At 39.1% G+C, this 13,509-nt stretch overlaps 1 protein-coding gene across 2 annotated transcripts in view; it reads right to left on the bottom strand.

Annotated features, from left to right (window-relative positions):
• Positions 1–13,063, bottom strand: part of acvr2ab (activin A receptor type 2Ab) — a 76,246-nt gene extending 63,183 nt beyond the window's left edge. For both annotated transcript variants that reach the window (XM_084922046.1, XM_084922045.1), the window contains exon 1: positions 12,088–13,063. In XM_084922046.1, the coding sequence (XP_084778172.1) occupies positions 12,088–12,142 (55 nt within the window). In that variant the 5' untranslated portion in view covers positions 12,143–13,063. The remainder of the gene's footprint in view (positions 1–12,087) is intronic.
• Between the last annotated feature and the right edge of the window lie 446 nt (positions 13,064–13,509).

Below are 13,509 nucleotides of genomic sequence, written 5' to 3' on the forward strand. Positions count from 1 at the left end.
CTCGCAGCAAGCTATCAAATACGGTGCATTTCTCGGCTTTTAAAAAAAACGCTATGCGTCGCCAGGTGTTTCATCGGATTTGAGGTGTTACCTCCTTTGCACAGTATCACAGCATCAGCTTAAAGCACTTGTTGCAGGCTGCTGAGTTTGCATCTTTTGCTGTGAAGTACAGCCATACATTTGACCGGTCCTCCTTGGGCATTTTTAATCTGTAGCTCTGCTCTAAAAGAACGTACGTACCTGGACCCGCCTACTATCCTCGGAAACGTAAAATGATTGGCTAGAATCTAAAGTGTATCACAGCTCAGGAAAAAAAGCACCGAAATAAAGCACCGAAATGTGCGCTGCTTTTCGGTCTGGTTACTACCGTTTATGTCAGAACCCATCCCTAGAAATACCTGATTAGAAGATTCAAGATTCTTTATTTGTCACATGCATGGTTATACAGGTATATGACTGAATTATGACTGTCTGTGCTGTACAGACCATCCTAGAAGAAAATCCCAGGGGCTCACCCAATATTAAATCTTCACTCTAATCAAAATACAAGAGAAAGTGACACAGACTATAGGCTAGAAATTGTTAATGCTAGTGTGTCAAGTGTCAAGGCCAACATATGATCCGCCTGCCACTTGGACACAAACTTCAATACAAGAGCAATAAGTTTAGGTCAGAGTAATAAGTATTATCACAAACTAACCACCTGTTACTATTGGTTTTAATTCACCTTTTATATAAATCATCATCCAATCATGCACATTAGTGCCAGAAACCTCTCTCAAACACATCTGAGGTATAAAAATCCAGATGCAATCCAGAAAAATCCAGATGTGTAAGAATTAATTCTTTAAGCGGTGACGTGTGCTGCTTTCACAAACAACCACCTAAAACCAGACACAAATAACAAAAGACCATTAGACCCAATTAAAACAAAGACGACTGTTACTAGGTCGACTTAGACGTCATGGTCCTGCTTCTGCAGCTCCGTGCAGCCTAAATGGCTTTTGAGTTTTACAAGATGCAAAGTGACAGCAGCAATAAAGGCAGGATGACAAGCTCGCATTATTACAACTGAGCAGCGTTCAACCAGGGCCAACCGAGTCCCCGGGTCACCGTTACCCTTTGGTGGTTTTGTGGTGATAAGAAGTTAGAGTGACCTTCACGACAGTGAGGAATCTTGGCAAGAGGTGGCCGAAGAGGTGGTGGAGGAGGAAGAGGAGGAAGGAGGTTGTGTTAAGTGTAAAGCAGGCGAGGACCCTTGAGAGAGCCTGAAACAAGAGCATGATGAATGTACAGCTCGCAGTTTTTAATCAAGGATCAAAGCCGGGCCTCTCCGTCTGAGCAGCCAGCCTGTCTAGACTGAAACTCTCCCAAGCACATAAAGCAACATCTGCAGGATGCATTAATTACAGTAAAAGACTGTTCTGGACCAATCTCTGGGGTACCGGCACATCAAGTGGTCTAGACTGAGACGCTATTTAAGGATAGCTGGATTCAGAGACTCCCATATCATGAAATATCCACACTAAAGGTGATGCGGCAATCCTGAACTTCCATCTGCCTTTCATTTGTTTTAATTCGAGTCAATTTAATTTGCTGGTTTCCCATTCTACGGGTCACTCAGTTTGGATTTGCATTATAAGCTTTTAGCTCTCATCCTCCGTGACTGTAAATAAGATGTGGCAAACATAAGGAATGGGCCCGGCACCTGCCCCCAGTGTTTTAAGTCATTAATTACTGTAACTTGACTGCAATAGGATTTTTAGGACCAATAAATTGTTGTTATAAAAATCAGATATGTTGAAAAATACCTTTATTCTTGCAGGTACATGAAAACACAAACAGATTTTACGCAGTTTAAAAAAATAATCTTTTTAATTGTCACAGCAAGTTGTGGATTAGTCATCTCCACTCAGCCTGGATCAGCAGGTTATTATGAACAGAAGAGTTGCAGATTGCCCTCTGGTTGCAACGTCAACACTCAACTCAGGATTGAACAGTGTTTCTCCTACATCTTCTTCACTTTTAAAATTTTCATTCATTGACCATAACATAACAATTGCCAATACCAATTTATCCAGAAACAGCTAATATTGAGAGATACATTTAATAACATTTAGGAAAATATAGAGGTGCTAGGTCCTGTTCATATGCTAAAAATAAGGTAATTTTAGCCTGTTTCCAGGTGGCTGCTATGCAACATAAAAACATCATAATCTCTTGTATAATTCAACTGTTTTGGACATAAATGAGACATTTTTTGTCAAGAAGTTAAGGTGTAAGAAAAGTGCTGTATTTACCTAAATGATAAAAGCATTTTATCCCGTTGCTAGCTGGTTGGTAAGCAACCTGATGACATCCAAATATCTGATATAGATAAGAACTTTCAGCATGATCAACTCCTGATTGTGTAGAACAAGTTTTATTTCATGCATTATAGTAAGGTTCTTGTATATTAAGCTAGCAGCATACGAAGTAATCAAACAGACTTTTCTGTGGCCAAATAAAGGTCTAACCTACAGGCCCAAAGGCCTACTGGGGAAATATGTTATGCTGAGCATTGTATAAACAAGATTTTTGAATCATAAAGACTTTATTGTTTAGTTACAAAAACTCATGTGTAGCATTTCTGTTTTTTCACTGCAAGCTATGAATTATAATGTACAAGTAAGGGTGGTCGCTTAAACAAAACACTCCACTACATTTACTTCAAGCTTAAATAAATGTGCAAAAACTACAACAGATCACTGAAAATGCAGCTGTTTTTTAAAGAAACCTCAGACTGTTCTTCAACGGTTTTCCGAAAAGTTTCCTCTACAAATTATAACTGTTGTCTGGCAAATTTTGTGGTGAGTGAGGGAAATCAACACTCACAGTTTCAGCATATTTAAAATAAATAAATAAATAAGTAGTGGTGCTGGATCACTTTTCACAAAGTACTTCTTTCCTCTTAAAAGATTGTGGGGTTTAGGGTATTATGGTTTCAATGGATTGGCCCATTTGACCTCAAACTGGGCTGCATTTTTGTCGCTGACAGGATGAAAGCCTGCAGCAGTTGTTGAACATGCGACCTTTCAGTTACCCGGCGGCCTCTTCTCCCCACCTGTCTCCTACGATACATCAGGTAGAGTATAAAATGGTAGATATTTGCAAGAAATGATATGGAGGTTGTCTCAGTCTCTTTCTACAAACACTAGAAGAATTGTTTTCAGTATTGAGTATTTACTACTCCAGGGTGAGAACAGTACATTAGAGGAAATCATTTGCATACCACTTTAAACACTTTGACTGCACGGCTCTGTGTGGCAATACTCAGTCCGACAACAGTGGGAGCAGGTTGGAACAAATTCCTGCAGCAGGAGAAAGAAAATCCCCTCGATAGTAATCATGCTGTTTTGATGATATTTAATTGGAGTCAAAGTTTAGACAGTCATTCATGTGGTGAGTCGGTTTTAGGGAGGCTTTTGAAATCTCTTAAAACGTCCTTGTAAGATTTCAAACTAGTTATTTTTCTTGTGGCGTTCGCTGCTCACAAATATAATCAAGTTCGATGTTGATTTAAGTTCATTGGAGTTTAATGACCGTGCAGACTTTGCCAACATATAAATAAGCAGAGAACAAGTGAACTTTGCAAAGATAATCTGCACTGTTTTTTTCTTTCACTTGTTATTTACTTTATTTAACGTCGGCCTCATGAAAAATAACAGCGATAACTTTCACTGATTGGAGTTTAAGAGAAATCATAAAGTGGAGGCATTATGTTTTTCCATATTCCACAACCACAGCTTGATTTTAGGAATTTTTTTTAACCTTATTGAACAAGTCTGTTTTATCATATTTATTCTTAAAGATAATCAACATAATTTAACTTGTTAAAAGTTGGGTTTTAATTTCGTTTTTGCCAACATAAAAGAATTTCCCAACTTTGACCATAAATAAAGAATTTATCTTAGCTCAGTGAACAATAGTAAATAATTTCCAGGGTTAACAGGCAGGAAATCCTGGTTGATGTCTCACCGGGAGCTCTGCTTCTTGCCCCCCCCTCTCGCTTCCATCGACTAGTTACGATAAAACATGCCCTTTCACAACAGTGACCCTGCTCACTGAGAAATGACCACTTACTGACTGACTCACTCTCACTTTTGAAATAAAGTCCATCAACTCCTCACAAAAATGTCATCCCATCAATGTGGGCCTCTCATGTACACTAAAACCAAAGTAATACTCAGGTTATACATGTTGATAACACTGTTGGTTCAGTGTGTGAGCAGCTGCCATTTGCTAGACTGACTGTGGACAGTTTAACATTTTTAACATATTATTTTAACCATATGTGGTGATGAACACGACTGACTCATTGCAATTTCCTCACTGACAATGCATGCTTACGTAAGTTTATCGTCGACTTCAGAAATGCAATTACCAGACTGCATACGCCACCCACAATCCAGTGTACAGAAACATGAAACACCTGGAAACAGGCTAAATTTAACCAACCGGTCGAGGGTCATAATTTCCCCAGCCGTGTTTGGCAACATGCTGTCTTGGGTCAACATTTTACCTCGGTGAACACGAGCTAGTGCAGCGCTTTGTTTTTGTTAAAGCACAGAATGATACACGGCCTTGGAAGGAGGTTGTCCGGTTAGTTGGGCCCAATGGGAAATAGAGGCTACATCTGGCCTTAACAAATACACCTGTGCTTTCGAAGCCTAATGCATAATGCAAGAGAACATATTAGAAATAGATAGGAAGAGGGAAAAAAATGGGACAGAGGCGATGGCTGGCCTCAGACCACTCGGGGAAGCAGCCAAAGCACTGCAGTGCAAAGATAGAGGGGGGTTTAGTCACATGCAAGAGGTTTAAATCGAATGGAAAATTAAGTTTTTCATTAATTTAGTTTGTAGCTTTGTTAAGCTTTCAGCACAACACAGGAGCGTCTTCAGCCAAACCACAATAAAGCTACACTATCATTCTCACTTTCCACTCTTTGGCTTAACTATTGATTCAGTGCACTTCACTGATTTTTAACCGGTTACAGAGTAAATAATCAGCTCAGTGAGCACGAGTAAACATTTCATGGTTTCAGTCTGCTACTGGGACCGTTAGTCTTTACTTTCCATGATTGGATTTTTACCCCCTCCTACCTAAAGTGTTTTTTTGGAGTCTTCCGTTTAACATTTAACACTTCACACGACATCTAATGATTAACTGTGCCTGGAAAGGAACGCCAAATGAGTTGAATTGTGTTTAACTGAGTGAATTATAAAGGTCTAAAGGTTTAAAGGCCTCACAGAGAGCATCACTGTGATGATAAAACAAGCCATGGTCATGATTTTGGGATATTCAAATAGTCATTAAGTTGTTAAAAAGAAACATCCAACAGATCAGGCAGCTATTTTCCACTGTTTTTATCTCAGCCTGGCAGCCACCTGGTTGGCAGCAAGGATTAAACAGCAAAAGAGGGATCAAATGACGTGACTTTTTCAAGGCCAGTTCCTACTATTAGTAATCAAGTAGACCAATAAGTCTCTATATGTTTAGATCAAATCATATAAACTTGGTATGAAGTTACAAAATAAAATAAAACTTTGCTACAATTCAATTCAATCCTAATGATTTATAGGTCTGAAATTGTACAGCACAATGGAAAAGTCCCAGTTTGTGCATTTTTTTAAATTAATATATTTATTGGAGCTTATTAAAACAATGAATAAATACAGATACTGATACCTAGTAAGAGAAGATGCAGGGGCTACCAACTACCAGACATCAAGATGTCGGCGTAGTGAGATTAGATACTGTTACCTTCATAAAGTCTGAGAGAGCAACAAAAAAATAAATCTGCCAGGTAAATCTCAAATGCTTATGATTATTCATTCATTATTATATAATTATTATTACTTGCAGAGCTGAGAAAAGAGTGTCTATCTTTTCGAATCCTTCACAGCAAGGACATATGTTTGGGTCAACTAAAAAGAAATAAAACAAACAAATGCTATTTAGAGTGTAATTGCAAATCTGGTGGCAGAACCACCTGACCTGTTCAATTGCAACTGGTGAACATTAGTCAGCCCCAGCTTAATGGTAGCAGGACACAGAGACCCCAGACTGGTCATCAACTGAGATTTAAGCTGATGTGCAGCAGAGCTGAAACTGAATCATCGGCTCTGTTGTGCTGCTGCTGAGGATTTAAAAAAAAAAAAAAGAAAGAAAGAAAAAAAGAAAAGAGAAAAGAAACAGGAAATAAAAAAAAACAACAACAACAACAACAACAACCCAGAGCTGCTTCATCCTCGCCATACTGATGTAACCTTACACTGGTGTGCAAGAGGATCAATGTCTGTGTGAAACTGCTGCAGTGTACAAAACAGGAGGCCAAATGTACAGGCAGCGCACGGGACACGACTTGTCTGTCTCTTGGCCTCTGTGGTGGAGAAATCTAAACACCCATTTGCTCCAAATTACTGAAGAAACATGGCTGTAATAACAGGGTTTGACCTCTGCAGCTCTAGACTCGCTGAGTTACAGTCACATCAGGTCTGACGAATAGAGAGGAAAAGGGAAGCTTCTTGTTGCTTCAGCTTCGCCAGAAATAAAGAGACAGTCACAGGGTAGGGTAGGTTTTACTGTTAGTATGCATAATTGATTGCATTAGGAAGGCCACACCACAATCGTTTGATCATTTGATTCATGTGTTTGCACTTTCCCGGAACATCACCCCCCCCCCAAAAAAAACAAACAATTAAAAATTTAAAAAAAAAAAAAAAATCAAATCCCCACCTTTGAACTTAAAGAGTTCAGAGTAAGCCTCACCGGATCTGGATGTGCTGTTGCAGCACTGTAAATATTTACAAGCCTGCAGTTCAAGCTCACATGCGATCTGAGGCAGAGGTCACCTGAAGACCATCAGATGACCAAAGGTTCAAGGTTCATCTGATAATGCTGCTGTTGGTGGTGCGGCGTTACCAGAATGCGCCCATTAAGTTCAACAAAAAGAAGTCCCATCAACTCTTTTCAGGCAACTCTGGCAGTGAAACACTTAGCAGCTGCTGAGGTCCCTTACAAAATAAAAGCATCAAAGCATTAAATATAAAAATCCCCCCAAAAACCCTGTTTTAGTCATGCCTCAGTTCTTCTTTACAGCAGCATTTTTACATACAGCTCAGTGTTTATTGTCAGTGGGTTGGACCAGTAAAATTATTGCATAACAACATATAGCATAGTTGCACGTTGTTCTCCTTCCTTTCAAGTGTAAAGAAGTTTAAACACACATTTAATCCCTGAGAAGTCCTTTGGCAAATAAGTGAAATTTCACCATTACATCTCAGGTTTTTCTACACAGGGCAGAAAAGCTGATGTAGTAAATAAAAGAAACCTGACAGCAGCTTAAACTTTAATAAATAAATGTGTAAAAAAAAAAAAAAAAAAAAAAAAAAGAAAGAAAGAAAGAAAGAAAGAAAGAAAGAAAAAAAAGAAAAAGCATCTGCAGCTCATTACCTGGACTCAGTCCTTCAAGAATAAGATATCCACAGATAAAGTCTCGTTCTTACTGTGGCATTGCAGTAAAACCACAAATTTCTATAGTATTTAACTAAGAGATTAAAAAAAAAAAAAAAAAAAAAAAATCAATCTCTGTCATTTAACAGTTTATCTTTTATCTGCTTAATCTGGGGTAGGATGCCACATCTTTGTTAGTTAGAAGGCTGTTATACTGAAATAAATTTAGAGGGCAAAATGTATGCCCTTCTCCATTTCTTTGCAGCTTTCACATTTTCCAAAACTGGTTTTCCCATTTGCTGTTCTCTTACATTTCTACTGGGGCTGTGCAATTCATCAATTTCAACACAATTCTGGCTTTCAACGATTATTAAAAAAAACTGGCTGATCGAGATAAAAACAATTATTTGGCCACATTCTGTTTTGCATTAAAGCTCGTTCTGCCTTTCAGCACATCGCTTTTGCCAATTTTGCTTTTTGTCAAGTTCACATTAATTTCTTTTCTTTTAAATTCTAATTAAAGTTTGTGTTTAAATAAAAAGGCAACTTTCTTTCTTTTTTTAAGTTTAATGATTGACCTATTTTTCCAATGTCTCTGAAAAAAAAACCCCCACTGTTAAATAATGACAATCTTACCACTGATTGGGATTTTTTACCACAATCAAGAAGCTTTTCTTTAAAATGTAATTAAACAAAATGTAATTTTATATTACAGATGCTTGATATCAAACTTTTGCTTTCACTAAAAGTCCAGATTTACTCCCATTCAGACTGTGGTTGGGTTGAGGTTTAATAAATCTATTTTTTTTCCCAACACCCAAGTGGAACTTTCTTCCGGCTGCTCTCTAATTCACACAGCATACGTGATTCGGCACCGATTTTTACAGACTCACTAGGCTTTGTGACCCCACCTGGTTTTGAACAAAGAATCTTCTGCGTGTGGGGCCAGTGTATTAACCACTGCATCATGGAGCTAAACAATGGGGATTTTGACTGTTTGCCATAACCAGGCAGCTACAGTTTGGACCTCCACTCATCAAACATGCCTCGGCTGAGTCCACAAATTATATTTCCCAAAACTGCAACATCAAAACCATCCCTTATCGTCAGACATTGATTTGGGTTTTTAAATGGCCCGCGGGCAGAACGGGATGTCCACACTTGAAGTCCTGAAATAATGGTGGCTGTCTTCAGAGGCTATATGAGCAGACTAGTTGATTGTTTCCCCTACTGCCAAATAAGTTTCTGATAAATATTTAAGCTGCTTCTCTCAGTTTCATCTCACAGTGAATTGAAGCTGGTTAAAGGTGCATATTGAACATCACTGAAAAGCTACAGTGACCTCTCTCTGTTCATTTCTTTTGGCATGTTCATCAAATAAAAGCCACTCTGGGCCAAGTGCCCTGCCTTTATCAGAGGTTTTTCTTGAGCTGTGCCAATTCAACTCCGATTTCACTGAGGATTATTATTCCACCTAGTTCATTTCCCCACTTCAGACAGTAATAAGTGAGTGGAATAATCACCTGCAGCACCTGGCTTATAACTCCAACCAACCCCGACTATTACCATATTTGAGAAACCTTTTAATTTCTACCCAAAAGACGCCCCAGGGGGGTGGGGGTGGGGGGTGATTTCTGTGAAAGTACAATTCTGCTGCAACTCGAGGGTTTATTTTACACTTCTCTTAGGTGTTAATTGGGGCAGCTTTCACACAGGTACACTGAGTATTTGGTAAGCCGACAGCAACTGTAGAGAAAACCGGTTCGGTGGAGCTGCACAAACAAGCACAAACAGTAAAGTTAGAACATTTTCTGTTTATCCTGTAAGCCAACAGGAAAAGAAATTCTGCCTCTGGGCCTAATTTTTGTTTTCTTTTGTCAGCTCCAGTTACATCAGGCTCGCACCACAATCAAACCACATCGAGTGACACAACTGCAAATGGAAGTTAAACTCACTGCAGTGCTATTTTGTTAGCAACACCAAAACCTCAACTACTATGACACTTGTGTCAATTTCCCCACAAGTATTTACACTTCACATGGTCATAGAAGTGTCACAGGGTTTATATGAGGCTATATTAGCTCATTTTGGGAGGTGGAAGTGGTTCAATGAAGACTTACAGTGCAGTTTATAGCTTTAGAAAAAGTGGTTTCTACTCAATATTTTGCTTTTACAAGTCAAAAATCATTGCACACCACAGGGGAGATCATGATTTTAGTTCTTTTTAGATCCAACAGGAGCATTTGAGACTGGATTGTGCTAAACCATAAGTGTTTGCTTGTATGAGTTTCCTCTAATCTTTTGGAATAAACCGATTCTGGTCAAACTAACTCATCGTCTACAGCTCACATTACCTGTGGTAAACCGCAAGGTTCAATTTTAGGTACCATCTCATTTTCTATTTATATGCTTCCTCCAGGCCAAGTTATACAAAGTTATAAAATCTTGTTCACTCTAGATTTACTTGATCACTTGGTTACTTCAGGGGTTGCAAACCTTTACTATCAAAATAATCATTTTTGATGGTTTATAATCATAGTGACAGTCTATTAAGCATAAATTAGATACTTTACTACCTTTGACCACATCCAACGCCTTTACTGTGACTTATTTATTAATAACTGGTACTTATGTCATGTTTTGTTGCAAATTATAAAACTAAAATAACAATTTACTTTTTAAATTATCAGCACAATGATAATAGCATGTATAAGCCTAATATGTATGCAATATTGAGTCCTACTTATGTTTACACAAATTACTCAAATTAAAAACAGTGTCCTTCGATAATAACTAAGACAGGCAGCAGCGCTAAAATTTTTTTAACATACTAAGTTTTTTTTTTTTAAATAAAGTCCATGTCAGAGTAATGATATGAAGCCAGAAGCCAACAGCATTGGGAGTGAAAGAAAACAGACCTGTTCACGCTTTTTAAATATTTGAATCCCCAGCTAGAGGGGTTTAGGACTAGATATTTATGTGTATATTTCCACCAATATTGAGGTTTAATTGCTTGCAAAATTAAGAGGAGAAGGTCTCCAGGCAAAAGATAAATGTTGGAGATGGATCAAAACAAGCGTAGAGCTGGAGTTTTGTGACCCCACTTACCATTTTAATTGAGCATTATCTGTGGCATACCACAAGGTTCGATTTTGGGTCCTGTTATAGTTCATATTTATATGCTGTGCCTAGGATAAATAGATTTTAAATAGATACCTTAAATCCCTAAAACACACACTTCTCTTTAATTAAATGCATCAAATAAATAAATAAATAAATCATACATCATGCTCTTCCCTGATCTACAAATCACACAAACCACTCTGAAGGTGTCCTAGGACCCTAAAGCCAGCAGTCAGAAACGTACTCAGATCTAACCTTTGAACTAGAAAAGTTACCCTTTCCTGCTTCTTCCAAATAACATCTACTATTAAAATTAAACAAAATATTAGCTGGAAAAACGTTCATTCTTGTGCTTTGTCCAGGCTAAATTACTGCAAATGAAACACCACTCTCTCACCTCCAAACAGTTCAAAACGCAGCAGCGAAGCTTCTTACTGGTACAGACGGCATCACATCATCCCAATCCTCTGACTCCAAGTACATTTTAGATTTTCCTACTCATGCTTAAAGCCAAGTAGCAGAAATTCTGACCCCTTATATAACCTACTTCACATTGTTAGAAAGAGCCCCACCTGAGGAAGTGGAGGTGCTTCTCCCATCAGGAGCCCTTGGCTTTCTAAAACCTGCCTGAGCAGATAAGGCTCGTAAAATCTGTGACTTCCTGTAAAAACACATTTTTGTAACCTTGCTTTTAGTCATGTGATTTTTCCGTCTTTTTACCCTTTAATCATCTATTACGTTATATAATTGCTTGTCTGTCTCCTCTTTTATATTTGTTGCAAACTATATTATTCTCATTCTATTTAAAAAAAAAAAAAAAAAAAAATTAAATGGATTTTGTACTATGAAACCAAACCCAAGAGTAGATTTAAAATGACACACTTCAAGGTGATCAACTTCTCTTCCTAAAGAACAATTGCTCTCAGAATACTCCGGCAAGTAAAAAAGTAAAGTGTGAAGCATTTCTCCCAGTAGCCCACATAAACAGCATGCCCTGCACTCCCGAGATGACCTCTCTTTCCTTTATCATCACTACACTGACATTCATTAAACATCCACCCCGGGGAAATAACTACATATAATGGCCGTCCACCAACACAGAGTGCTGAAAATGGCTTTTAGCATGTAGATGTAGAAAGAAGCCACATGCATCCAGTTTGGCCAACGCGATTAAACATCAAAGCCTATTTTCCCCCCCTTAAAAAATGGTGACTGATTACCTTTTATTTGCACTCCAACCCAAATCCCTGGCTGCTCCCTCATTAACTTCATAAAAACTCCAATTTGTACCCTTGTGTCCCACAAGAAGCCACTCAAGCCCCCCCCCCTAATCTTGGGGCTCACCTGCAGTTTGCATGCACGCCAATGATGCCCCAAAAGAGGTTATACTCCTTACACATAACAGCAAGCTATGCACTGCACGGCTGACCGTACGCAACATACATAGCCCCCCACCTCCACACCCACCTGAAGAGCAGGAGATGAGGAAAACGGCGAAGGCCAATTTGGTGGCGTCTCCCATTTTCCATCCGAATCGGATCCTCTTGACTAGAAAGAGAATTTTACAAAAGCACAAAAAGCTCCAGAAAAATTTTCAAAAAATCTCAAAACGATTGAGTCAAATTAAATGTCTTGTTGTCTCTGGAAATATTGCATCTTTAAAAAAAAAAAGTCAAGATCGAGTCTACATCCAAAACATCCCAGGTAATGCAAGCCTCACTAGTCCAAAAAAAGAAGACGGGAGGATGATGAAGAAGAGGAGGAGGAGGAGGAGGGGATGGTCGCTGGTATTTCCAGGTTTATACACAAGCAATGCAGGGTGAACTGATGGCACTGGAGCCGGGGTTATCGTGTACTTGCCAGGTCTGCAGCAGCAGCATTGTTCACCTGTGCCCGGTGGTGCTATTTTTCAGATAAACGGTGCACAGACCCGAGCCACAGCCGGGCAGGGCTAACATCCATCGGACTGCAAATCAAACGCACTCCGCTCTCCAATCAAACTTCTCCTCGGTGAGCTTCGTCGCATAGCTCTCAAAATGTCCAAACTGCGTCGAAAGGGAGCATTTCCACTCTCCCGCTATTTGCAAAAAAGAATTAAAAAGCTTTATCTTAGGTGTTATATTCCGTGCAGAGGTTTTAGGCTTCGTCCGGCTGGGCTGCCCGGCCACAACCACGGCTCCGTCCGCTCCAGCAGGGAAACAACCGATTACCAGACTGCCTTTCCCCCCCTCCCGCTGCGACAGCCCTCTCCAAAGTGGGCCAAACAACCGTTCCCGGTCCAAAAGATTCGAACGAACAAGCGGAAAGACTATCATATGATAGCACTAGCCGCTGAAGCTGCCGTTAATCCACGTAGCTGTCGAGTTTAGGACGAGCTGATTTTCCCAAGTCCGTCTCCTCCTCGCCCCCTCTGCTTGGGACGATTTCAAGATGGCGTCACTGGCACCCTGTTAGGCTTACCCAGCTCATACAACGAGCTTCCAGCGAGGGTTTTCAAAATAAAAACCACAGCGTTTACGCTTGTAAACGAACTAAAACGGTTGTAAAGAGACATTTTAGTTTACTGAAATAAAAAATAAAACTACGCAACCGAAGGAGAAAACCTATCCTTTTTTTTAGGTAGATGTTTAGACGTCCTTTTTAAATGAATTTTATAAATTATGTAAAAAGAGGCTTTGGTACGAACATTTATTTAAATCCTGAGTACTAAGTGACTGTTTCCATTATTATTTATAAAATCTGCCCCCTAAATTAACAGAGCTCTCAAAATGTTTCAAAATGATTTAATTTAAGATGTATTTTTGTGTTTCAATACAGTTTGAATTCTCTTAGGCAGCTTTCTTGTCATTTCTTGAAGTAGTTTTCGGGAATAGTTTTCCAGGCTTTATG

Source organism: Perissodus microlepis, chromosome 23, assembly GCF_051167445.1.
Source record: "Perissodus microlepis isolate ML-2025 ecotype Zambia chromosome 23, ASM5116744v1, whole genome shotgun sequence".
Classification (NCBI taxonomy): domain Eukaryota; kingdom Metazoa; phylum Chordata; class Actinopteri; order Cichliformes; family Cichlidae; genus Perissodus; species Perissodus microlepis.